Source organism: Ctenopharyngodon idella, chromosome 7 (assembly GCF_019924925.1).
Source record: "Ctenopharyngodon idella isolate HZGC_01 chromosome 7, HZGC01, whole genome shotgun sequence".
NCBI lineage: Eukaryota > Metazoa > Chordata > Actinopteri > Cypriniformes > Xenocyprididae > Ctenopharyngodon > Ctenopharyngodon idella.
Genome location: NC_067226.1, coordinates 8889803 through 8914454, shown reverse-complemented (window position 1 = coordinate 8914454; position 24652 = coordinate 8889803). Strand labels below are relative to the sequence as shown.

The 24652-nt window shown below is 36.5% G+C and overlaps 1 protein-coding gene across 2 annotated transcripts in view; it reads left to right on the top strand.

The window, feature by feature from the left end:
- map2k5 (mitogen-activated protein kinase kinase 5) overlaps positions 1-24652 on the top strand; it is a 67635-nt gene that overhangs the window by 35930 nt on the left and 7053 nt on the right. For both annotated transcript variants that reach the window (XM_051899696.1, XM_051899695.1), the window contains exons 18-21: positions 4356-4382; positions 4704-4736; positions 11874-11935; positions 21492-21537. In XM_051899696.1, coding sequence (XP_051755656.1) covers positions 4356-4382; positions 4704-4736; positions 11874-11935; positions 21492-21537 — 168 coding nt within the window. The remainder of the gene's footprint in view (positions 1-4355; positions 4383-4703; positions 4737-11873; positions 11936-21491; positions 21538-24652) is intronic.

The following is a 24652-nucleotide window of genomic DNA, read 5'->3' as shown; positions in this document are numbered from 1 at the left end:
TTAATGCCTTATGCATTAACTAATGTTAATTCGTTTAAAATGGTTTTATTGTAAAGTGTTACTTTAATTAGTTTGGTGACAGTTTTCAGATGTGTGTATATAGAAATATACTGTATACTCAATTCTGATTCAGTGCCCTAGTTTTTTCTAATCAGACTCTCGGTTTTTAAAGTTCTGTATGTAAGAGTGCAGTGAGTTTAATGAGGGAAATGTTGACTAATGCTCAATAAATTACTCCCAGCATGCCTGTTGGGTTAATTAGCATATTAAAACAAAGCAGCCACTCAGGGCATGCAGGGGAAATCAGAAAGGAACATTTTTAGGCTGCATCTAGAGCCAAACCCTTGAGCATCGAACAGTCACGGAGGCTGGGTTTGGTGTTGTGTGTATGTTTGTACTTTATCTAACACATCACTTGATGCAAAGCTATTGTGCACAATGGCGAAAGTTACAATATAAAATTGATATGCAATACATGAAATTTAAAGGATATTATGAGGAGTGCTATGATTAATCATAAGGTCTAATACATTTTAGTGTAGATATTTGTAACAGAATAGAAAGACAAAAAATAGGATGAACAAACTGATGAACAGTTGATGGGTAGAAAGAACATTAGAAGGCTAGAGGCCTGCATTTGTGTGTGCATTATCCCGGGGCCTGGAGGCTCGTCTCATTTGAAATTGTTTTTCTCTGCTCTCCAGCATTATCTATTAACAGGGCCATTATCATGTTAATCCACTGAGTATTATTACATAAACTAATGTATTCATATGTACACACAAACACTCCTTCATACACACAAAGTGTCTGGAACCATGATTGGATCTTTTGATGTTAAATATTGTACAGTATTCCTCTTCAGAAATGAGTGTTTTAGACGTTGGCCTGTACCTAACCCATCAAAACAAAAACAAAAATACTCATAGACCGTGACATGGGAATGTGTGAAATCCTTTCAGGTCTGCGGTTCTTCTCCGAGTGCATCATCATATATCATTATCAGATAAAGCGATAGCGATTGAAACCAGTGAATGGCAAAACTTTTGTTCTTGGCCCGTAGAGCCAGAGGCATTATACTGAAGCATTTCATGTATACACACCCCATTAATTTATTACTTCCTCCTTTAATCTTTCTTACTCTCCCTTTTCCCTGTTCCTGCATTTCAGAATTCATATGGAATGAAATGGAGAGAAAAAGAGAGAGAGAAGCATGAAGGAGAAAGAGGGAGGGGGTTAGTCAGTAAGAAAGAGAGGGAGAGCTAAACCTCCCACTGCTAGAGCGTTTTTGCTCTTGATGTTAATTTTCACAGCTCCATATGGTGCTGCAGACTCTTCACCTGCAGGCATCGCACACACACACTCTTGCACACGCCACCCAGCCAGCACACACGCTACCTCAGGCCTGGCCTGTCACTCACATCAGCCCAGGCATCTGTCTGTTCTCTCTCTCACACACACACACACACACACACACACGCTCACAGAGTCATTGTCCATTGTGCGGCGAGATTTTGAGAGATGCCCGCTGTATTTCTGCATCAACTTCTGATGCCCTGCCCCTGCTTCACCCGCACTCAGAGCCACAAATCTGCCGCTGTTTTGTGTGTGAGTGCATGCATGATTGCAAGGGTGTGTGTGTGTTTTCTATGTGTTATCTTGTCATTGATTATAAAAGGCTCTTTAATTTCGTCTCACCCCATGTTGGGATTAATTTGCATTCTTTGTCAGGAGTTAATGGCGTCTCCCGATGGCTCGCTCGGAAAATCTTTGAAGACTGCAGACTGGCTGGCGTGTGTATACAGCCTCCAGCGCTTCTCCTCCTGATTGATTTGTTGTTGCCTTTTCTGTTTTCCGGCTGTTTTGGTTTCAGCTCATTTTAAGCCCCATATTCATCTGAATATACTGTATGATTTTTGCTCTCCCAGAGCTTTAATGCTATATTTAAGCAATATCACCCTAGCAAGAGTGTTGTTGTACAACAAGCTGTTAAGGCTGAAGGTAATCACAGCCTTGGTCATATTTAGTATAACAGCACAATTTTGAGTGTGATATTGCTTTTATACAACAGTTCTGTAAACAAGAAGTTAAAATCGAGTAACTTGCAGTTCAAAAAAAATTAGGCCCAAGTGTTGTGTAATCACTCTGCTCTAGCTCCACTCCAGGTTTTTCATTTCCCGCCCCATGGTCATTAGTGAAACCTCATTGTGAGCGTTCCTGGAGTGAAAGAAAGCATTGGCTGCTCTTTTTTGGGGCAAAATCACACAACTCTGCAACTACTCCGCACAGATCACGTATTTTGGTCTGCAAACACAGACAAGTGGAGTGATACATACAGATAAATACCCAGTGTTATTAATTTTTTAAATACTTTGAAACAGTTTTCACTCAGAAATCGCTAGTAAATTTCACAAATAATTACAAAGAAACAATAAGTTACACTGAATTATAGTGTTGTAGTCAAGACCACCTAAACCGAGACCAAGACAAGACAAAGACTTTGGGGGGTTGAGACCAAGACAAGACCAAGACCAAGGCAAATCGAGACCGAGTCAAGACCAAGACCAGACTAGCACTCCTCAAATTCATCTGAAAGATCCACATTTTCTGCTTGAGAAATGTCTTATTTTTAATCAATAATTACAATTAAAATAATAAGACACTATATAGAGCTGTTACCAATCAACTGAAATCACTAACAACAGAAGTTGCATCTGAATTGGTACAATTACAAATGCATAAATAATGTTGAGATTAATGTTTTAAAAATAAAAATTTGTTTATTGAACATTTGTAAAAAAAAAAAAAAAAAAAAAAAAAAAAAAAAAATCAATATGACGTTTGCAATTGTGCTCATATTTGTGAAAACAGCCGTCTTTCTTGCGATATTGCTTAATTATATCATATCATAGTATAATATAAATATCAAGATCTTATACAAGTACTTTTTGAAATCATATCTTGAATTTTGTGGGCATTTGTATTAATTTTGGTGAGATTTTTGACACAACCCCTATTGATTTCTGACCTGGCACAACAGTAACAAAATAAATTAAATTAGAAATAAGTGATTGATTACATTTGAAGCAGGAAGTTTTACATCCAATCAAATTAATGATGTTAACAAAGAAATCAGACAATGCAACTGCAATTTAGTGATATCCCTGCAGTTGTGGTCTTGATAAGTCTTGAAATAAAATCCCGAGTCCTTCTAGAAAAATGGTCTTAAGACCGGTCTCAACAACCAAGATTGGTCTCGAGTACTACAACACTACTGAATTAATCATGAAATTTTGAAGTAGAAAGAGAAATTAGAAAGAGTAGAAATGTTATTTTCTTGTAAAATCTACTCTCAAATAATCGTTTTATTTACTACTTAGGAATTGTAACACTTTAACATTTTAAAAAAGTAGCTGAGGTGATGTTTAAAATTGTCTTGATTGTTTAGTGGAGATCACATTGAAATATTTCATCTGACTTCAGTGCTTTAATTGGAAAACAGCGCGTACAACAAATATTTATGCCTTTAATTGTCCTGTGATTGCCACGCTTTGCAGTTTTAAGCAATGCTGTGTGTTATTTAGTTTCTACATTAAAGGTCCAACGTCTCCAGGTATTTAAAGAGAGCTGGGCCGTGTTTAATTGAGAAAGAGAATCAATGACTTGTGTAATATGTCATCAGAGTGGCCTCACACTGTTAGCTTAAATTATGTGGTCCAGGCAGAAAGTTTAGACCAGATTGCATAAATGGAGAGTTGGCCTCGAGCAGGAAAAAATAAAATAAAAGTTTGTTTCAAACAACAAAATATGTGAAGACTTTCACTATCTACTTCTAAGATAAACTTTCTCTCAGATGATTACTTGTATCCAGTAAAGGGGTTGCAAAGCAGAAAATTCCTGGAGATTTTTTACCTTTTGACTGGGACTTCCCTTTCCACTGAAATGCTATGTAGAAACCTTATGTATTTTATTGTTATCACATGATTATACATGAAAATGATCATATGAATATAAAATTTAACAAGTTATATGATCGTCAGAGAAATAACCAACTATTTTATCGCTAGACTGTGATGCATTTTCAGATATATATCATGAGCGTACTTGAGTACATCTGAAATACATATACACCTAGGCAAAGCTTATCCTAATTGAGGATCAGACTTCTAGTGACTGTTTTTATTGTAAATGATGTTAACAAATCATGTTCATATATTGCCATCAGGGTTTTTTCCGCCTGTGATCATAAACATGTTCTGGTGCAATGCTTGTGATTGTAACATGCTAATTGCATTTTGCTCTCGCTTACTCATTCTCACCTAAATCCCTTTCTCTATTATTTTTTCTCCGTACAGATTCAAAAGAACCAGGGTTCCTTAATGGTAAGTGTTTTTCATGTATTTTCGGAGATGTAGGCGGCTCTTCTCGCAACCCCTTGCAGTTTTCTCCTCACTTCGCTTGGTTGCCTCCCTCTGAAGTTAATACCAGATAATAATACGCTCTGTCTTAACAGCCTGTATTCAGATTAGGTGCCATTAGAAATAAGAAAACATTACAGATCAAATGGCTTTTCTCGAGTCAGAGTGCATTTGATTAAGCTGTATTGCTACCTGTTTTATTGCATTAATGATTTTATTTCCTTTGCACTGTAAGGACGTTGTATGGGGTCTAATCTCTTTTTCTCTTACCCCCCTCTATCACAGCCTCTTCAGTTATTGCAGTGCATTGTTGATGAGGTGAGTCTGTGTCCCATGTACGAAACCGTCCCTAATGGGGTGGAAAGCTGATATTTTGTTTCCTAATGAAGCGAGGTGCATTATCAGCTCTGCTCAGGGTTTGAGCTCTGAAGAGCTGGAGCTGTCGAGAGCTCGGCCGTGCTGATGTCAAGCCCTTGAATGGAACAATTGGCTTAACTCTGGATTTGGAAATTTTTGGGCTAAACTTAGTAGTAAACAGTAAAATTTAGTTTTTGTACAAACAGTGTCTGCTGCTCAACATTTTAAAATAACTTCTTACTTTGTCTTTTTCTCTCTCTTTACTTCTCATTTTATCTCTCGCTTACACACTTGTGTAAAAAAAAAAAACACTCAGTTTGCTGGTTTAATGTAGCATGACAGGGCTCTGGACAACTGAGGGTTATGGGCCACAGAGTTGTTGCATTAACCTTGACATCTGTTAGGCGCTAAAATACACCCAGCTAAACCCTGACACATTTTCTCACCCTCAACTCTCTGAGGAGTTGGGTCAGGGTCAGTTAAACCCAGATTTTCCTTGAAATAGATACAAGGACTATGCTAAACTCACTTCTCTGATATACACACTTTTCTGGTATACCTAACTTTGGCATGTATGTAGAGTTGTATACAGTATTTCACCCAGTCAGGCTAGCAGTTCTGAAATATATGTATATGGTATACTGGAAAACAATGATAATCATTTCATAACTTTTAAAGGCTTTTATTGGCAAAAACATTCAATATATGCAGAGAGTCAATATTTACAGTGTAAATATTTTTCTTCATAACTGCAGCAAATCGCTTTGGCATGCTGATTATCAGCTTTTGGGCCAAATCCTGACTGATGGCAGTCCATTCTTGTCTTATTAGTGCTCCGAGTTGATCATAATTTGTGGGCTTCTTCTTGTCCACTCCCCTTTTGAGGATTGACCCTAGGTTCTCTGTGGGATTAAGATCCGGGGAGTTGCCTGGCCACGAATCCGAAATTTCAATGTAATGATCTCTGAGCCACTTCATTATCACTCTTTCCTTGTGATGTGGTGCTCTATTGTGCTGGAAAATGCACAAATCATCACCAAATTGCTCATGGGTCGTTGGGAGAACTGCTCTTGGAGGACGTTTTGAGACTGTTCTTTATTCATGGCTGTGTTTTGAGGCCGAATTGTGAGAGAACTCACTCCCTTGGATGGACTCGGGATGCTTCGCTGTTGGCATGACACAGGACTCATGATAACCTTTTCTTCTCCAGACAATCGATTTTCCAGATGCCCCAAACAGTCGAAAGGGAGCTTCATCTTTGCACCAGTCTTCTGCTGTCCAATCCTTGTATTTGCTGCAGAATTTCAGTCTGACCTTGATGTTTTTCTTGAAGAGAAGTGGCTTCTTTGCTGCCCTTCTTGACACCAGGCTATGTGTGCAGATGCACTCTTACCCACCTGCTGCCAATAATGAGCAAGCTCTGCACTAGTGGTGACACAATTTCATAGCTGACACCTCAGAAGGAGACAGTTCTGGTGCTTGCTGGACGCTCTAGGACGTCCTGAAGTCTTTTTCACTGCAGTTGAACCTCTCCCCTTAAAGGGTTAGTTCACCCAAAAATGAAATTTCTGTCATTAATTACTCACCCTCATGTCGTTCCAAACCCGTAAGACCTTTGTTCATCTTCAGAACACAAATTAAGATATTTTTAATGAAATTTGAGAGCTCTCTGACCCCTCCATAGACAGTAATATAATTACCACTTTCAAGGCCCAGAAAGTTACTAAAGACATCATTGAAATAGTCCATGTGACTATTTCCAGGTTCTACGTCAGAACGCCGGCTCATTATTGGCCAGCTCCTGTGTCAGCATCACGCTCATGCGTCGTGCTGCTCACGTGTGCAGTGTCGGCCAATACTGAGCCGACATTCTGACGTAGAACCCAGAAGCGCTGCACTGTGTTTAAAATGTGAACAATGTAGGAGAATGACAAGGAAGAGAAGAAATTGTTGAATAAAGTCGTTTTGTTTTTGCGCACAAAAAGTATTCCAAGTTTTTGGCCAATTAAGCTTTTTGCAATTATTTAAAATGCATCTGATCATTCTGCACAATAATCTAGAATTTGATAAAATACAGTAAAATTGCGAAATATTATTACAGTGTAAAATAATGTTTTCTATTTTTATAGATTTTAAAATTGTATTTATTTATTCCTGTGATGGTAAAGCTGAATTCCATCATTACTCCAGTCTTCAGTGTCACATGATCCTTCTGAAATCATTCTAATATGCTGATTTGGTGCTCAATAAACATTTATCAATTTTGAAAACAGTTATAAGAAGAGTTATAAGTCATAAGAAATGTTTCTTGAACAGCAAATCATCATATTATAAATATTTATCATCTCACTTTTTTCAGTATCTCATGACATGAAGTTCAAAAGTTGAAAAAAATGTCTCAACCCCACATTATTTCCCATTCTGTTGTGCTCTGTCTAGATATTTTGAATATGCTGTTGTCTGCTCACTCAACAGCAGCTCTACACGTTCACCCCGGGCCACCGTTTGCTTTTTTCTAGTAAAATAAAGATGACAAGATAAAAAGAAAAACATCTGATCTGAATGGCTATATCTCAGCAAACCTCAGCTGATTCGTTCCTTAAATTACCAGATCTGAGGAAGTAAGAGAGGTCATCTTTTACCACACTCAACACGCAAAAAAAAATCCCCAAATTTGCATGGGTCTCTTCAGCATTTATTTAAAGCCTGTAGGCCATGGTAACTCCGACATTTAAATGCGCTTTCCACCGCTATGTGAGTAATTAATAAGTAATTGTGTTAATTGTGTGTGTGGGGGGGAGCCTCTCCCTTCTCCTCTCTGCTTGAGCTACTCACTGACACATGCTAATAACAGAACGCCACAGAGAGATGAAGGAGAGGGAAGCATAAACACACATTAAACATACCGAACGTGTCCTTTCTGCTATAGATTGCTGCGCGTAATTAATAATTAAACGACCGCTCGTGTAATGAGTTGACCCGCATGAACTGTTCATTACTCACCCGGCAGAGGCATCACTCAAACTATTTTCTGCCGTGCCCTTCGCTCCATCTCCCTCAGGCCAGAGAGCGCGCCGCCACGCCGCTGCCGACTGCATTCAGCTGACCAAGGCCTTATTACTCACTGCCACTGATTTACAACCTTCGAAGAGAGACAGTGAGAGGGAGCTTGAGATGGGAGTTGTGGGTGCTCCCCAGGACCTACTTTAAAGAGTAATCTAGTGCACAGACCGAGAAAGAGGCAGAGTGAATGTGATGGACTGAAAGAGCAGGAGAAAAGAGAACATTTAGAAACCGTACCTGAGAGAATTCAAGAAACAGGCAGAATAAAGAGGATAACCACCCGAGAAGGACATCAAGACCAGTCTATTAGAAAAATAAAAGAATATTCTGTGGTATGAATGTACGATCTGAGACCCATTAAGCGTCAGCTTACCATCAGTAATGATGAAAAGTCACTAAATAGCAAAGAAGTGTCATGGAGTACATGGGCGAAATTCAGGAAGGTCACAGGTAGTTGATCTAGTAATCTGACCACTTGTACTTGGAGAGGAATGCTGGGAATGACAGTCTAGCTTGTTTTAAGGGCATTGTGTTTGAGCATGTATAGCTGGTTTCCATGGTGACCTCGGTATAAATAATCAGCCGCAAGGTCTCGCAGGGCTCATGGGAAGGGTGAATAAATGGCTAAATGAGGTGAAGCACTTCAGAGCTGTTTTTGTCCTCTTGTTTACTTTCTCTCGATCAGGTTCAGCTCTTTTCAGTGTTTTGCCGGAGACACTCTATTTCAGATCTGCACGGCAGCCCGTCTTTAATTGTCCCTCTCTGCTTGCGTATTGAAACAACCCTGATGCTTCTAATAAGATTTGGGCTTAAATTCACCTCTGTAATTACTGATCTAATTTTGCCTGATAATTGCTGCTGGGCAATTACATGTATATTTACTGCTGGTATTGTGGAGGAAGACTGGCTGTGGTCTGGCTCTGTTTGTAGTGTTGGATAATGGCAGCAAGCTGCATAATATAACAGTGCTTTCATCATCATCCTCATCATGCAGCCGTCACATCAAAGACTCCCAAATGAAGGTGTTTGTGCGTCCTCAAGTGTATGTGCATCTGTTTGTGTACGTGTGTGAGGCCCTGTGCATCTCTCACTGTATTTACATGTGCCTGGTTATTAGGGCTGGGTATTCACACAATTTTCACGATTCGATTTGATTTCTATTCGCATGCTTTCGATTCAATTACGATTATTTTGGATGTAGTATATCAGTATATCTCTCAACTAATGCTGTAAACTACACATGGGAGTCGGTTGGTACTACTTTACTATAATAATGAAGGTTAAAATTAACTTAATAGGTACAAATATGCCTAAAGATACACTGTATATACGGCATCTAAACAGAAGCACTTTGGTTTCCAGAACAAGGGAGCCAAATCTGAGAACTAAAACCATTTAGTTAATCCATCCTGGTGTCTGTGAGCTCCACTCAGATAAATATACAAACACTTACATTACACTCAATTATGTTTTTTATAATAAATAAAGTTTAAAATTGCATAATCATATTTTTGAAATATAAACATTTAAATCGTGGCTATCATAACTGATTTATTCAAACATGCATTAAATATTGAAGAACATTATAATGAATATGTAACGGTGCATAGCTATATCAGAATGCTGCTTTCTAGAGTTCACTTTTCTAGCTGACTATTTTCTGACTATTAAAGAGTTTATGGTCACTGAATATGTTTTTCTGAGGTAAATGTGACGTTACGTGACATTGTTTACAAGCTGTTTTATTGACGTCTTTCCAAGGTTGAAACACTGATTGAGCTATTCCATTAGACTTGATATGGATTTCGGTAAGTTGTACTGTGTATTTTAACATACCTTCAGATGTTTAGTCATGTTTTTTTCACGCTGTAACTGGTATTAAAGCGGAGGAGAGGATGTTCACATGCGCTCCGTGCTGCCGCTTCTCTTTAATCTGTCACGTCACATTAAACAGCGCCAAAACGGTATTTATTTTTTTAATCTCATAATAAGATGGACGTCATTTGAAATCTGAGACTTTGCTTCATATCAAAAGTAACAAAGCACAAAGATTATTGCGATTTATTGGATGGGATGCACACTACACGTTCTGTTCATTCATCAACTGCAAACAGACTAGACTAATCGATTCTTGGGGTTTAAGAATCACTATTGGTTCGTAAAAATGATAATCGATTAAAATCGAGAAATCAAAATTTTTTTTTTTACCCAGCCCTACTGATTATGTGTGTTGCTCTGAATCTGTGTTTTTGGTCCAGGCATGGGACATGTATGTGGCCTCCAGGCTGTGAGTCTTGGCTGTGTAATGATGTATAGCTGTGCTTGTTCACCTCTGGCTATGTTCATTTGAATAGGTGTGTGTTTCACTCTCTAGATCACAGATAATGACAAATAAAATGACTAGGGAGATGTTTGCTCCTAAAAAGAAACATTTAGGAGCCAAATTACTTTTTTTAGTTTTGACGAATTACAGATTTTCTCTATAAACAAGGTATTTAAAAGCACTTTAGTTCAGTTCCTATTTGAACAGTCTGCTGAAAGGATGTTTTAGTCAGTGGACCCATGACAATTATATAAATGGTTATATAATACTGTTTTTCTAGTTGTATGTAGAATAAATTAGTTCCAGTTTTATGTTGTCACTCTAGTGATCATGATTGTATTTGTGCTGTTCGCTAGGAAAAAAATAAATGTTAATTATAATTCTAGCATTTAGTAATGGTTCTCGATTCATTTTGAATTGGACGTAACTGAAAAAGAACTCTTGCTCAGTTAGGGGAGTGAGTTGTGAACTTAGTAATGGCTCTGAATGAATCAATGACTGAGTCTGATTCACACCATCAAGTTCTGAATGAGTTTGAGACTGTTTTGTGAATCAGTCATTAAAAAGAACCAGTTCATAAGAGTTTAATCGGACATCACAACTGTTAATGCACACAAAGTTTTCCTGACTGTCGCCAATGATAACTAGTTTTTTGTTTTTTGTTGCACGTGTGACAATTTTAGTCACAGTTGGAGCCCTGCAAACACAAATCCCTTCAAAAACAGCGGATCAGATTATTCCTTTCTATTATCCATTATTGTTTTGTAAATGGTGTATTGCTTGTATGTGCAGGAAAGGTTTCATTTAATTCCTACTGGCTGTTAAAGCCGTAGGAATTTCGCAGTTTCTTCTTCTCTTTGTCCCTCACAGACTTTTTTTTTTATTATTTTTTTTATAAAGAAAACACTTTCCCTTCCAATACATCAATCCTTCCCAAACACCTTGAATCTCAATTCTGTCTTCAACACCAAGGCTTAAGGTTATGTGTTACATATATATAATCATTCTTTCGTTCCTAAAGGTCATATTAATTCGTATTATTTTTATGCTTGGAATACAAATAATCTATCTGAAAGAGGCCGCATTTGTCTTTCTTCTCTAGTTTAGGTTAAAAAAAAAAAGGGCCCAGTTTCTTGATAAAGATTATATTACAGAGAATGTCTCAGTTTGATTTCCATGATGTCTGAATACATGCACTGATGCAAGTGTCCTATTCACATGACCCACATAAGAAAGAGATCTGGAATTTGACTTTATTTCACTTTTTCTATTTGGTTTCATTGTGTCTGTCCTTTACAAGTGGCTGATTCAATTTTGATACCATGTTAACTATCTGGAGGTTGAGGTCGTAACTAAATGTTCTTATCAACTGTATGCTTTCTGCTTCAGGAGCCCATGAATGGCTCTCTCTCTAAGCTTTTTGTCTGTTTGTGTGTGTTCTGTGCATCAGAAATCTTCTACTGTCCAACAAAAGAGGGGTTCAGGTGCTTCTAAAATTGAATATACACGGCTTCTTTTGACTGTCCACACATAGAATATCTCATTATGGATTGCAACCTTTCTGCAACCTAGTCAAGGCCACACAAAACCTACAAGTTATAAATCATAGAATTTTTTTTGTGAAGTATAAACATGTTATCGATATTTTAATTATATTTTGTGGATGTTTTTGTAAATAATGATTTTGACCATGTGTATATGTTTATTTTTAGGATCCTCCTGTGCTTCCAGTTGGCCAGTTCAGTGAGAAATTTGTCCACTTCATTACACAATGGTGAGTGTTTCGAACTGAACACCTGGGGTCCGTTCTTCATACGTGGTTTACTCGGATAGCAGGATTTCATCGTTGATGATTTGACATGATTCAGGATTGTTCAGTTCTTCAAAGCTCATCCCAGAGTTTCTGTTATAGCAACAGGTCCATAAGCTCAAACCTGCTTGGGAGCAGGCTTATTTCATGTAAACAGGATTAGATTGCATCTTTTTAAGTGGAGATGATACTTAAATTCTGTCCCAGCCACTGCTACTTTCTTACGAAGAACGGATCCCTGTTTCTTCTCTTGTGCCTCTCATAAATAAATAAATCCTTTATGATGTTGTGATGAATTTGCATTGATAAACGATAATAAAAACTATGAAAAATTCAGAACATTAAAAATTACTAGAGCTAATCAATATATAATAGTCCAGTGAGATTTACAGTTCTTCTGGATTTAGTCTGTCACAGTTTTTTCTGTTTCTTCATGTAATCCCAGATGGACTCGATTATGATGAGATCAGATCTCCGTGTGGATCAAACCAGCAGTTTGTCAGACTCCTTGTGCATACAAAAATCTCACTGGATTATTACAATTAATGGCAAAATGAATGTTCGGTCACCTGGCTTACTGATATTTCCTACTGACACACTACAGCAAAAGATATAAATAACTGACTTAAAACCATTTTTTTTTTTTTTGGTGAAAATGCTAACGTGCCTAAGACTTTTGTACAGTACTATATATATCAAATAACATATATAAAATATTATATATATATATATATATATTATTGTAATATTGTGAAACATTATTACTGTTATTTTTGATCAAATAAATGCAGCATTTTCTTTCTTTTAAAAACATTTGGAAAATTGTACAGACTGAACTAGTCCCGACACACAATAGCCTTTCCTGGGTCTACACAGCAAACTGTACAGCAGTTAGAGTAGCTGTACATAACAGTAAATATTTATACAACATCTGTCCCTGGTCTGCTGACCTTGCTTTCTCAAACACATCCACACTCAAATTTGCCCACCACAGATCATGCCCCAAGAAACCAGAATTCCCCATCAACCTCTTTCATGGTTCCTCTGGCACTCTGGGCCTGTGGGCATGGTGGGTGAAGCCAGATGTTTTGGGATTTGTTTAGCAGCTCATGTTTACCTGCAACATACTTTATTTACACAAACCGGTCACCTGGCTTACTAGTGCCACCCCTGCCTGGCACTGCTCTTCCAACATCCTTTTCTATTATTAGCTTGCTCTGTGTGTGCGTGTCATTCATCATGGTCCAAATGGGCCCCTCTGTAGGCTGCTCTGTCCCTATAATCCCTCCCATTTCTTATCTGGGTCAGCTTGACTAATTTACTTGCACATAGGTGTGATCTGTGCCAAGGAGAATTGATAATTACTTACCTCTCCCTTTATCACTTTGAGATTCCGTTATATTAACTTCAACAGTGCAATGATAAAGAGGATGAGAAGATAAAGATGGTATAGAAAATATATTGGATGCAAGATCTAGGAGCTTTTGTAGAATGCATTTACTGAGTTGAAATGTGATTTATGTCTGTATTTATTGAGTTCATAATATTAAGAAAACATACTGTAATCAGTTAGAAATCTAAACGTGCTCTTCAGTCTAAAAAGATTGTGTATTGACACTAAACTACAAAATGGTTTGTTCTCTCATTCTTGGATTTCTGGTATCAGAAAGCCACATGCATAAACGTGATTTCTTTTGCATGTTAATCAGGCTTAGAGCTGCACAATAAATTGTTAAAAGATTGTGATATCAATTCAAACATCCATGCAATCCTATTCCTAAATGACAACGATATGGCTCTCTCTTTTAAACCTTTTGACAAGTAACCTATGATCAGAGAGAACAGTTGTCATGTATAGGTATGAAACAGCTTCACAAACAGTCTTTTCAACCACACAATATCATTATTTCTGTGTTACAATAATTCAAATGATCACTGAAGTATTGGAATAAAAGTTTATAGTTTGGATGTAAACACTGATTATTGTTATTATATAGAGGGTATGCACGTGATGTCACCGTTGACCGTTTCGACTGCGGTTATGCCCACTGAGTGGCAAAAGACTGAGTGGCAGCATTGGTTTTCAGCGTGAATGCCGCGAAAAACACACAAAACACATCCAAAACGGGAAAGAGCTTTGTGAGTGACTGTACAAATAGCTTTGACACACAATCTGAGGTATATTTTTACAGACTGCTGAAAGCTACAGAAAAAAGAAGCTAATAGGTCGCTGTAATTCACAGAAACAGCTGGACTCCAGACAGAGAAGCATGTTTTGCAGTTATCATTTTGTGTCAAAATGTTGGATTTTGGGGTAAAATCATACCCTATATATTGTATTGTTATATATTGTGTTGACAACTCATCAATTAAATATTTACCATTTTATATTCTGCATAATTGGGTGTTTTTAAATAAACACTGACAAAAACTATACAAGTTTTAGGGCTGGACGATATGACGAAATATAAAACATTGATATAAATGGTCACTCCGATTTAGACCTACCTATATTGTATTTATATAAGCTTTCACAGGCAGATTTGCTTTATGTATTTCCCCGGCGTTGAAATCAGGCACATATAAATGTCAGGAAACACGATTCCTGGCTGCATGCCAATATCCATGGATTAGGTTTCTTTGGCATGTAATAAGGAACACTTTCGAACCCAACCTTTAGTGTAATTGTTTGTTTTACTCGCGTTTTCGCAGTTTCCCCTATTAAATCCAGACATGCAGCTGTATCTTTTGCCACTCAGTCCAGCTGAGGGAGTGTGTTCCGGCGGGAAAGTGACATCTGTGCATACCCTCTATACAGTGGCTTCTCCTTTTCCTAGTGATATTTAGCACCAGTTTATCAGGAAGTGACAATTTTGTTCTCTTCGACTCACTGGATGGAAATGCTGCTTTATTCGTAAATGTTTTATGCGATATTCCAATTTTGCACATAAGTTAAATTCACCACTTTGAATGGAAACATAGCTATTGAATCATTTATTCAAGAGATTTGTTCAAAAACACTGTTTCATCCAGTAATGAAACAAGTGAAGTCTTTATGAGCGAGTCATTGAATCAAAAAAAAAAAAAAAATTAATATTTTTTAAACACACTGCTGCAATTAACGTTTTTTCAGAACCTAATAAATTACATGTTATTTTTAGTTGTCCATTCAGAATCGTGGGAGAATCGTTATTTCTATTTTAAACCAAAAAATCGTGATTCTCAATTTATCAAGAATCATGCAGCTCTAATACTTATTCAGTGATTAGAAACTTGGCCTGCACAGTCACGATGATGTAATATAGAGAAAGGATATACAATTATAGTCTCAAAGAGCAATGATGAGAGTAGTTAAATGAGAGTAGTTTCATCACAGAGTCAAGAACTGGAAGGTGCTTGAATGCTCTGTCAGTTGTAAAACCCAAAACTTAGATGGCATTCTGACTGAATTGTAAAGAGCATCTGATGTTCTGACAACCACATTGGTGTGGCTTACTGTACGCTTTTGCTTGTCACAGATCACAGTCGAACATATATCACCTGCATGTGGCCAGGGTACTGAAATGAGTCTGTAATACAGACCAGTGTTATTTTAGTATAATTTATATAATATTATAGTCTGATTTCACATTAATTTGAAAGTTTTAGTGATTTTATTGTTTTGTTATTTTTATTAGTTTTTCTTATGTCTATATAGTGTTCTTTGTAAGTTCTTTATTAGTTTTAGTTTAATTAGGTTTAGTTATTTTAGTACTTCAAGTTGTTACCTTGGCAAGCTGAAGTAAAACAAGTTTAAGTTTTTTATATATATTTGATTTCAGTTCTGATATTTTATCTCTTTTTTTTTTTTTTTTTTTAAGATCTAGTTTTAGTTTATGATGATAACCCTGATACAGACTATGGTGATAATGTAAAATGCATTGTGAAATAGCAGAATGAAGAGGGTGAAAGTTTTCTTTGCAGGATCATGGATAGTGTGGTAGACTTGCGATGTTATACAGCAGGGATGGTTCTAGGATTTGATTTTGAGTGGGACTTAGCCCTCAGTGACAATGTGTGGCAAAAGACCATTGCCTAAAGCCCCAAATATACTTCAAGCAAAATCGAAGAACAAACGTATATGACTTCATTTCAAACAAAATCTGGCCAAAACGAAGTTCTCTTTGTAAACTGGCACCACTATATTACTGTATAGTAAGTCAAAAGTACCCTACCAGTACTTAAATTGGTAAATTATATGGTAAATTAAGTCAATAAATTACATAATGATACCAGTCTTTCTGCAGTACAGTTCAAATCGGTGCACATTGAGGCTACTGTTTGACTAACAGAAAATTGTCATCATATCATTATTATATAATATATATATATATATATATGTATATATATGTTATATTATTATATAACAAGCAGTGTTGGGTAAGTTACTTCAAAAAAGCAATTAATTACTAGTTACATCATCAATGTTGTATTTAAAATACTTTTCTAATTATTCTGTCTGAAAAGTAATTTAATTACTCAATAAGTAATTCATCTCATTACTAATTAGTAATTCTTAAAATCCCTATAAACTTTGACCAGATAGACAATAGAAAGGAAACTCTTTTAATAATTTAAATATGAGTCAAACATGGAATAGTTTAGCTATTTAAAACATTTTAGCTTTATTAAAACATACTATAATACTTAAATTTTATTAGTAACAAATAGGGATGTCACAATAAATCTATGAATCTGTACCAATACCACCAAAAGTGCACAATATTCGATAACAAAGTAGATACCACGGTAAAAATATTTAAAGATACAAATAAAGCAATGCTATATATTTTCTTCCAGGTAGGTCTAATCGTAGTAAGTATAATACCACAGAAATTGAATAATCAAATATAAAATAACTCTGCATAGTCATAACTGTATAAATTAAATATAGATTTAATAAGATTAATCCTTATTAAAGCTTTTCTTTTGTTGTTTGATTATCATTTATAATACAGACAGCTAATAGTAGACAGTAGCATGTTTTAAAGGCTGCTGTCACTAAGACCTAATGGACCTAATATGCTGTTACACATGCTGTTCACATTCACATAACCAATACGAATATATGCCAAGACGGGCATTTTGACATAACTGTGTGTGTATTTGAACATTTATGTGTAATAAACCGCAAAAATATGACACTCACGAGAGGCGGCTATGTGTGTGCGCTTTGGTTGAGAACGCACTGACTGAAGACCGTTTCTCAGAGAGCAGCGCAGTTTTTTTCTCCCTACGACATAGCTTACATTTTACCGTAATGTTCTTGCCTACCTGTGTCAAAAAAGTGAAGTAATTGGAATATTTCCATTCTGCAAAACAGCCACTCGCTTCTGCCGACATCTTCAGACAGCGACGATGCAGCCCACTGGTGCGAAGTTGCGAACTCACGCGCAACTGCACTACAGCTAACGATTTTAAAGAGGCAGCGTTCACTTTTACCTTTAGACGACCAATTTAGATTTTAAATTAAATATTGATTTATACAGAACTGTTGAACCAATTTACAGTATGTAACGCAAGTACATTATAAGTAACTGTAATTAAATTACCTAAAAATGAACAGTAATCCCTTACTTTAGTTTTTCAGTGGATAAGTAATTTAATTACAGTAAAGCGTTACACCCAACACTGTTAACAAGTATTACTTTTAACTAGATAAAAAAACAGAAATATGGACTCAGGGCTTATCAGCACTAAGGAATTTTTTCTTCTGGCCTGGTCGGATCACAGCAAAAACTAATACTAGTCTAATATAAAGTTAAAACTTTAAAAACAATAATAAAATAACAAATTTAAAGCAATGGCATAAATAACACAAGAGAACAAAGATACAAATTAAATAAACAGTACTTTACAGTGTTTGTGAAAACTGAATTACTGTATGAAGTAAATATATACAGATACAGAAGTTATTTAGTTAAAAGCAGTGAGTGATTCTCTTTTTCTTTTGTTGTTTGATTAACATTATTAACATAGGAAACAGAAGGTATATAAGGCTGCTTTCACTTTTAAGACCTAATGCACAGATCCGTTATGTTGACACACATCCGATATTTTCTTAACTGTTTTCGTTCACTCAAGACATAACTGACTGTGTTTACATGGATACTCATTAAGATGGGTATTTTGACATAATTTTGTGTGTACTGACCGAGAGGCAACTTTCTGTGTGCATGCACAGAAACGATCTATCACCGCGTGTGAGTACCGAATGAAGTTACTTTCACAGCATCTTGCACTTGAATGGCTTGAAATCACTTGAATGTTTAAACTGACTTAAAAACACCTGAAAATTATAAACTTTCTTGAAGCAGTACTGGCTTGATTTCTCAGATAGGTGATTATAGTTTTAGGGGGGCTGAGATGACAGACGGGAGGCTAAAGCCCCCCTAAAAATGGTCTAGAACCGCCTCTGGTATACAGCGATGACTGTATATAAAATCAGAGCACTCAGAGCTGCGACAAATGAGGGAGGCAACGAGAACAAAAGTGAATCAAAAATATTTATTAACAAAAATTAAGTTTACAACTAATAATATTTAACATGGAAAGCACTGCTAAGGAAAGTAAGTAACACAAAATAATGAACACATTCCAACTTAACAAACAGGTCTCCAAAACATAAAGCCCCAAACTAAACTAATACATAAAGCAAACAAATCATCACAACAAAGCAACCCCAAATGACAGGTACTTGGAAAAAGTCCTGTAATCTGGTGTTCATTAAAGAGTGGGAACCCTGAGTTTGCTGTTTCTTGCTAGGTGTGGAATCTGCTGCTGTTGTAAAGTTCTTTAAATTTCTTTCAGATGGAGTGACTAAAATTAATTTTTCGCAAGGTCCCTTATCCTTTCAGTCTGACCTTAACAGGTGCACTGGCACATTTCAATATGGATTGTTTTGTAAACTTGTTTTAAGAGGTTGGTTTTGAAGAAGATGTGCAGTGCAGATTCAACTATATTGAACACTCATTTCAATTGCATAGAGACATCTTCTATATAGAAATCTTAAAAGCACAGCAGCAAAAAAATCACCTTTCTCATCCATTTAAATGGCCAGAGAGGAGGTGAATGAAAAGTCAGAAAAACTAAATAGTTTTCTGCATTAAAAAAAAAAAACTGTAACAAAGAGGGGAAAAAAGTAAATGATAATACATTTCGTCACCTAGGAATTATAAGGTTCTAGCAAGGTTATAGCAAAAATGATATGGGGAACAAGTCTCTTTCATAGAACAGGTCAAATGCAGATAGAACCTTCTAATTGTAAAAAATCACTTTCCGCTTGGAATTACAAGGTTCTATCTTGCAAAACATTATTTGATGCAATAATTTTCAAGAGAAACAAGCAGTTTACTTATAGTTTGTTTTAAAACATAAAATTAGTGTTGTAACAATGTGTTGACATGCATGAGAAAGTTACACTTAATGCTTTCTATTACATTTACTTCATATTTTAGAATGAATATTTTTTTCCTTGTTCAAGAATAAAAGGCAGTGCTAAATATTTTGTCCAGTGCAGATGTTAAATTTAGGTAGGAATATGGTGAGTAATTATTGCAGGAACCATTTAAGATTAAGTTTCCTTTTGTTTAGACAGAAAGTAGCTACTGTAATACATCTGACCATGACTTTATTCCACAGAAAGTGGGACAGGTAAAATAGCTTTCTCTCTAGACATCAGTATGGCTGAAATAACATGCTAATGTTTATTGTTGTATTTAAGACCCCATCAATTAAATTGTTGACTATTTGACCTTTAAGGCTTAATATTGTAAAATTTAAGACATTTTAAGACTAAAAAAAAAGCTGCAAGAAAACAGACAATGCTTCAGCAAAGGTGTTTCACAAAGTTTAATAAACATTGAAAAATGTTTCACTGACTATATATAAAAATATTTCACATTTAAAGTATTTAAATTATTTCAACTATGCAACAACTCAGTTTTTACCAACAATGTAAAAATTTAACATTTCATCTCACTTAATGTCATAGTTTATACACTTTAATCCAGTATGCCATAGCGTAGAGCTTTATAGCTACATACAGCTCAATACAAATACACAGGATGGATCAAGGTTAAAACATAACCTCACTCATATGACAATGACGTGACCGGAATAAAGCAAATAGACTGCAAAACCCAAACCTATCCATTAGTTTTGCCTCTTAAAGGATTAGTTCACTTTCCAATTAAAATTTCATGATAATTTACTCACCCCCATGTCATCCAAGATGTTTATGTATTTCTTTCTTCAGTCGAAAAGAAATGAAGGTTTTTGAGGAAAACATTCCAGGATTTTTCTCCATATAGTAGATGGCCTCCAAACAGTTAAAGGTAAAAATGACAGTTTCAGTGCAGCTTCAAAGGGCTTTAAACGATACCAGACGAGGAATAAGGGTCTTATCTAGCGAAATGATCGGTCATTTTCTAAAAAAAAATTTAAATGTATATACTTTATATAAACAAATGATCGCCTTCAAGTGGCTCCGCCAAAACCGCACTTTCATATTCTTCAAAAAGCTTACGCTGTATGTCCTACACCTTCCCTATTCTACTTACGGAAAAAACGGAACTGCCGCCACGTTCGTTCCGTAAGTTGATCGTTTCGCTAGATAAGACCCTTATTCCTCGTCTGGTATTGTTTAAAGCCCTTTGAAGCTGCACTGAAACTGTCATTTTTACCTTTAACCATTTGGAGACCATTGAATTCCACTATATGGAGAAAAATCCTCGCTATAAGCTATATACGCTATAAGCTCGCGCAAGAGCAGATCCGTTTCTTCACTAGAGAAGCGTTCAGTTTTTCCGCTTGCAAATTCCACCATGTAAATAGCGAATCCGCCATGGCACGAGCGCAACTGGCTTTTAAAGGGAATGGGAGATGAGATTCTGATTGGTTTATTGCATGTTACGCCCAAAACACACCCATTACTCATTAAGAGAATAGGGACAACTCTTTTAGACCATGTGCCGACCATTTTTCCCATCCTTAAACTAGCAAAAGTGGATTCGGACACGCCCTAAGTGCACTTGCGCCGTGCGCTTTAGACCATGCGCTTAGATCGTTAAAATAGGGCCCTAAAATTCCAAGGGGATGATATGATATCATTCCTTTAAAACTCTATATTAAGGACTTAAAGACTGCCTTGATATTTAGTGGCATGTTTTCAATATATTGACAGATAAATTGGCCAGTTAAAAACATTATTGGTGTGAATCTTTTGCATACCACCATGTAAAATACATAACAAATATCACTGAAGCTTTAACTCGTAAACGCTTGCCATTATGGTATTGAGTAAAATGAGTCCTCAAGCGATGCTGGTAAGTCAAGGTTTGTCCTCTTCAAACACATCTGTTTATTTTCAAGGAGTTCTGACATGCTTCTTCTTTTGCTTTCATCCTTTCATCCAACGGTGGAGGATTAATTGCTACATGCATCACATTTATAATTACCTCTTCTGCTTTTGTTCCCACAGTATGAGGAAGCAACCCAAAGAGAGACCAGCTCCAAACAACCTTATGGTGAGTTTCTTTACCTCGCTTTTACACTCTTCCCCCCACAAAAAAAAAAAGTCCAAATCAACCTTCAAGAGGTTTAGAACATGAAACATGAAATGCCAATTATTCGATTGACAGAGTAAGTGAATGGGTGTATTTGATTGTAGGAAGGCTTTTGTTGGGACTCCGTGTAAGGGTTTGTGTAAAACCTTGACCTTTTTTTTCTTCTGGTTTTTGTTTGAAAACTTCATCTATCCTGTTTTAGATACTCCACTAGTCTGCACCATGCATGCAAGTTCTCTGACCGTCAGGCTATTGATGTGAATTTTGTAAGGGTTGTGTATCCTTTGACACCTCTGCTGTGGATTCAATCGAGGAAGGACAAAAAAAGCAGCCGAGTGCATTTGTTCTGAATTAATGGGAGGATGCTTTGTGTGTTTGTGAAGGGCGCATGAGTATTCAGATAAAAAAGGCTCTTGAATAAAAAGTTGCTTGAGCATTATGATATTAAACCCTTCTAAATGTTTCCATTTTAACATCTTCAAAAAAAAAACATGTATACATTTTAATGTTCTTGGAAATATAAGCACTCCTTTGAGGCTTCTATCATGTTATATAAAAGGGATAACGAGGAGAAACATTTACAGGAACTTTTACCAATGTGAAGTTTGTTGAGATTGTCAGTCAGAGGTTAATTAAAGGCTATAAAATGCTTTTAATGTTCTGGTCAGTGGGATTTCTAATGCATTTCTTAGCTCTCTAAATTAGAAATGAAAGAATTCACATAGTCAAAATCAAACAGAATCCCCCTTTTGAACACAAGGGAGGGTGTAGGGTTTTTTTTGTTTGGAAAATTTTTTATATATATATATATATGTAATCAAAATATATGATTTATAATCAAGATATATGATTTATAAACATTTGCAAATTATACATTTTGATGTTTAATTTTGTGGAAATTGTCCGGTTGTATAAAGTAAAGTTATTTATTTATTTATTGCACATTGTGTCCTCATTCAAAAAGGAAACTTATAAATATTGTCTCATTTCTAAGACTCAGGCTTAAATGAAATACTTGATTTATCCACTGGAATTTTGAGTCTCAGCCCAGGCTAAATCTGTGTCTGGAAAATCAGCCCACAGGCTCTAGTGCTTATTAACTCAAAAACTCTGTTTCAAAAATGCTGTGTCCTGTCTCCCTTCTGTCTTTGTGCCACTTGGAACAACTTAAACTCTCCCATTGGCTGGACTGATGTAATCTGAGGTTGTGTGTCGGCTCACACGGTCACAGAAGTTAGCACTCAGAGCCTTTAAAAGCTGTCAGCACAGCAGCTGGATTTTGTCAGCACCACGGACAGCGCAGTCCATAGAGATCTAACTGCTAATGCAGAGATGCTGCACGCTGAATGTGTGTGATACCTGTGCTTCAGTGTTTGCTCACTCATCATCTAGTGATAGACAGTCAGGCTCCACTTTCAATGATGCTTAGCATTTAACTCATCTTTCTGAGAATAGGTAAGAAATTTGTGGGATGTCCTTGTATCTTCTTCATCCTCTAATATCGGATGTCTGTATACTAGCGCTGTTAATAAAACATGCTGTTTCTTTTGAAATTTTTTAATGAAAAGAATACTTTTTATTCAGCAAGGATGCTAAACAGATCAAGTGACATTTAATATTTTACAAAAGATCTAAGGAAAAACTCAAATATGTTTCAAAGAAATGTTCTTTTGAACTTTCTATTCATCAAAAAATCCTGAATCATGTTTCCACATTAAGTTTAAGCAGCACAACTGTTTTCAACATTGATAATGAAAGGAAATGTTTCTTGAGCATCAGCTTAGCATTTAGAATGATTTCTGAAGGATCATGTGACACTGAAAACTGGAGTAATGGCTGCCGAAAATTCAGCTGTCATCACAGGAATAAATTTACATTTTAGAATATATTATTAAAAAAACTGAAAGAAAAATAACTTAATTCAACTTTTCTACTCACTTGTTGTCAATTTTTTTTTTTTTTTTTTTTTTACTCAATTCTGGAGATCCAGGAATATTATTTTCTATTTATATGTCTGTAACGTGTAAAGCTTTTAGTTTTAGTTAGATGCAGTGCAGTGATTGACATCTTTCTCTCTCATTTTCAGTCAGCCTTTTAGCACCTTTTGTCCCCTCCTGGCCTTTGCCACCCCACCCCCACCCCCTTTCCCTGTGGGCTGTCCAGGGGGCTCAGCTGCAGCAGATATGAGCCTCAGCCAGGGACAAAAAGCTGAAAGAGTCCTACCAACTCGCAGAATCTGTCACAGCGCTCCTATATCCACCCCCACGTTTCCTGATTACGTGGGCTGATGAGCTAAGGAGCGATTGCTTGTGTTCATGTGTTTTAAGACTCATGGGAGTGGCTCTTAAAAAGACACAGTCTCGATGAATGCCAGCGGCCTGTGCCGTGGGGATTCGGATGAGAACAGGCTTTGAAAGCCCTCTGACACCACTCTGATGACTTGTTTACACATTAGCACGCTGAGGAGCTTCTTGAACTCCCCGGAGGGTAATCCTACCTTTTAGCTCTCTGATACTGTGTCTGTCTGTCATCCCTCCTTCCCACCCACCCCCTTGAGAATGGGGGGTCTTCAAAGCTGCTGGACTCTCTTTGCCACAAAGACTTGATCAAATGTTAGAGCTCAGAGAATCTGAATAAATCAATCAATTTCAGTTTAGCTCAGACAGTTTTTAAAGTCTGACAATAGTCACCTTATATGGGTTTTGTCTTTATATTAGGGATGGGAAGTCTAAAGAATTTAATGGAATTATTAATTCCTCTTAATAATTATGGTTTTACATTAATGTAATACAGTTACAGTTTCATTAATAATTCATGGAATTAATCTATTCCATTAATGATTATTTTAATACTTTAAAAGGATTAAATGTATGGAAAGAAAATAATCCAGTTGCATTATCTATCCATCCGTCCATCCATCCATCCATCCATATTTAGAGAGCTAAAGGCTGGGACACACCAACCCAACGTCAAAGAACTAGCGGCAACGAAAGCCGACGGTGTTGTCGCCTCACATCGGCTGCGTGGGGAAAAAAATGTGTTTGAACACACCGAAAGAACTTCAGCCGACTCTCAA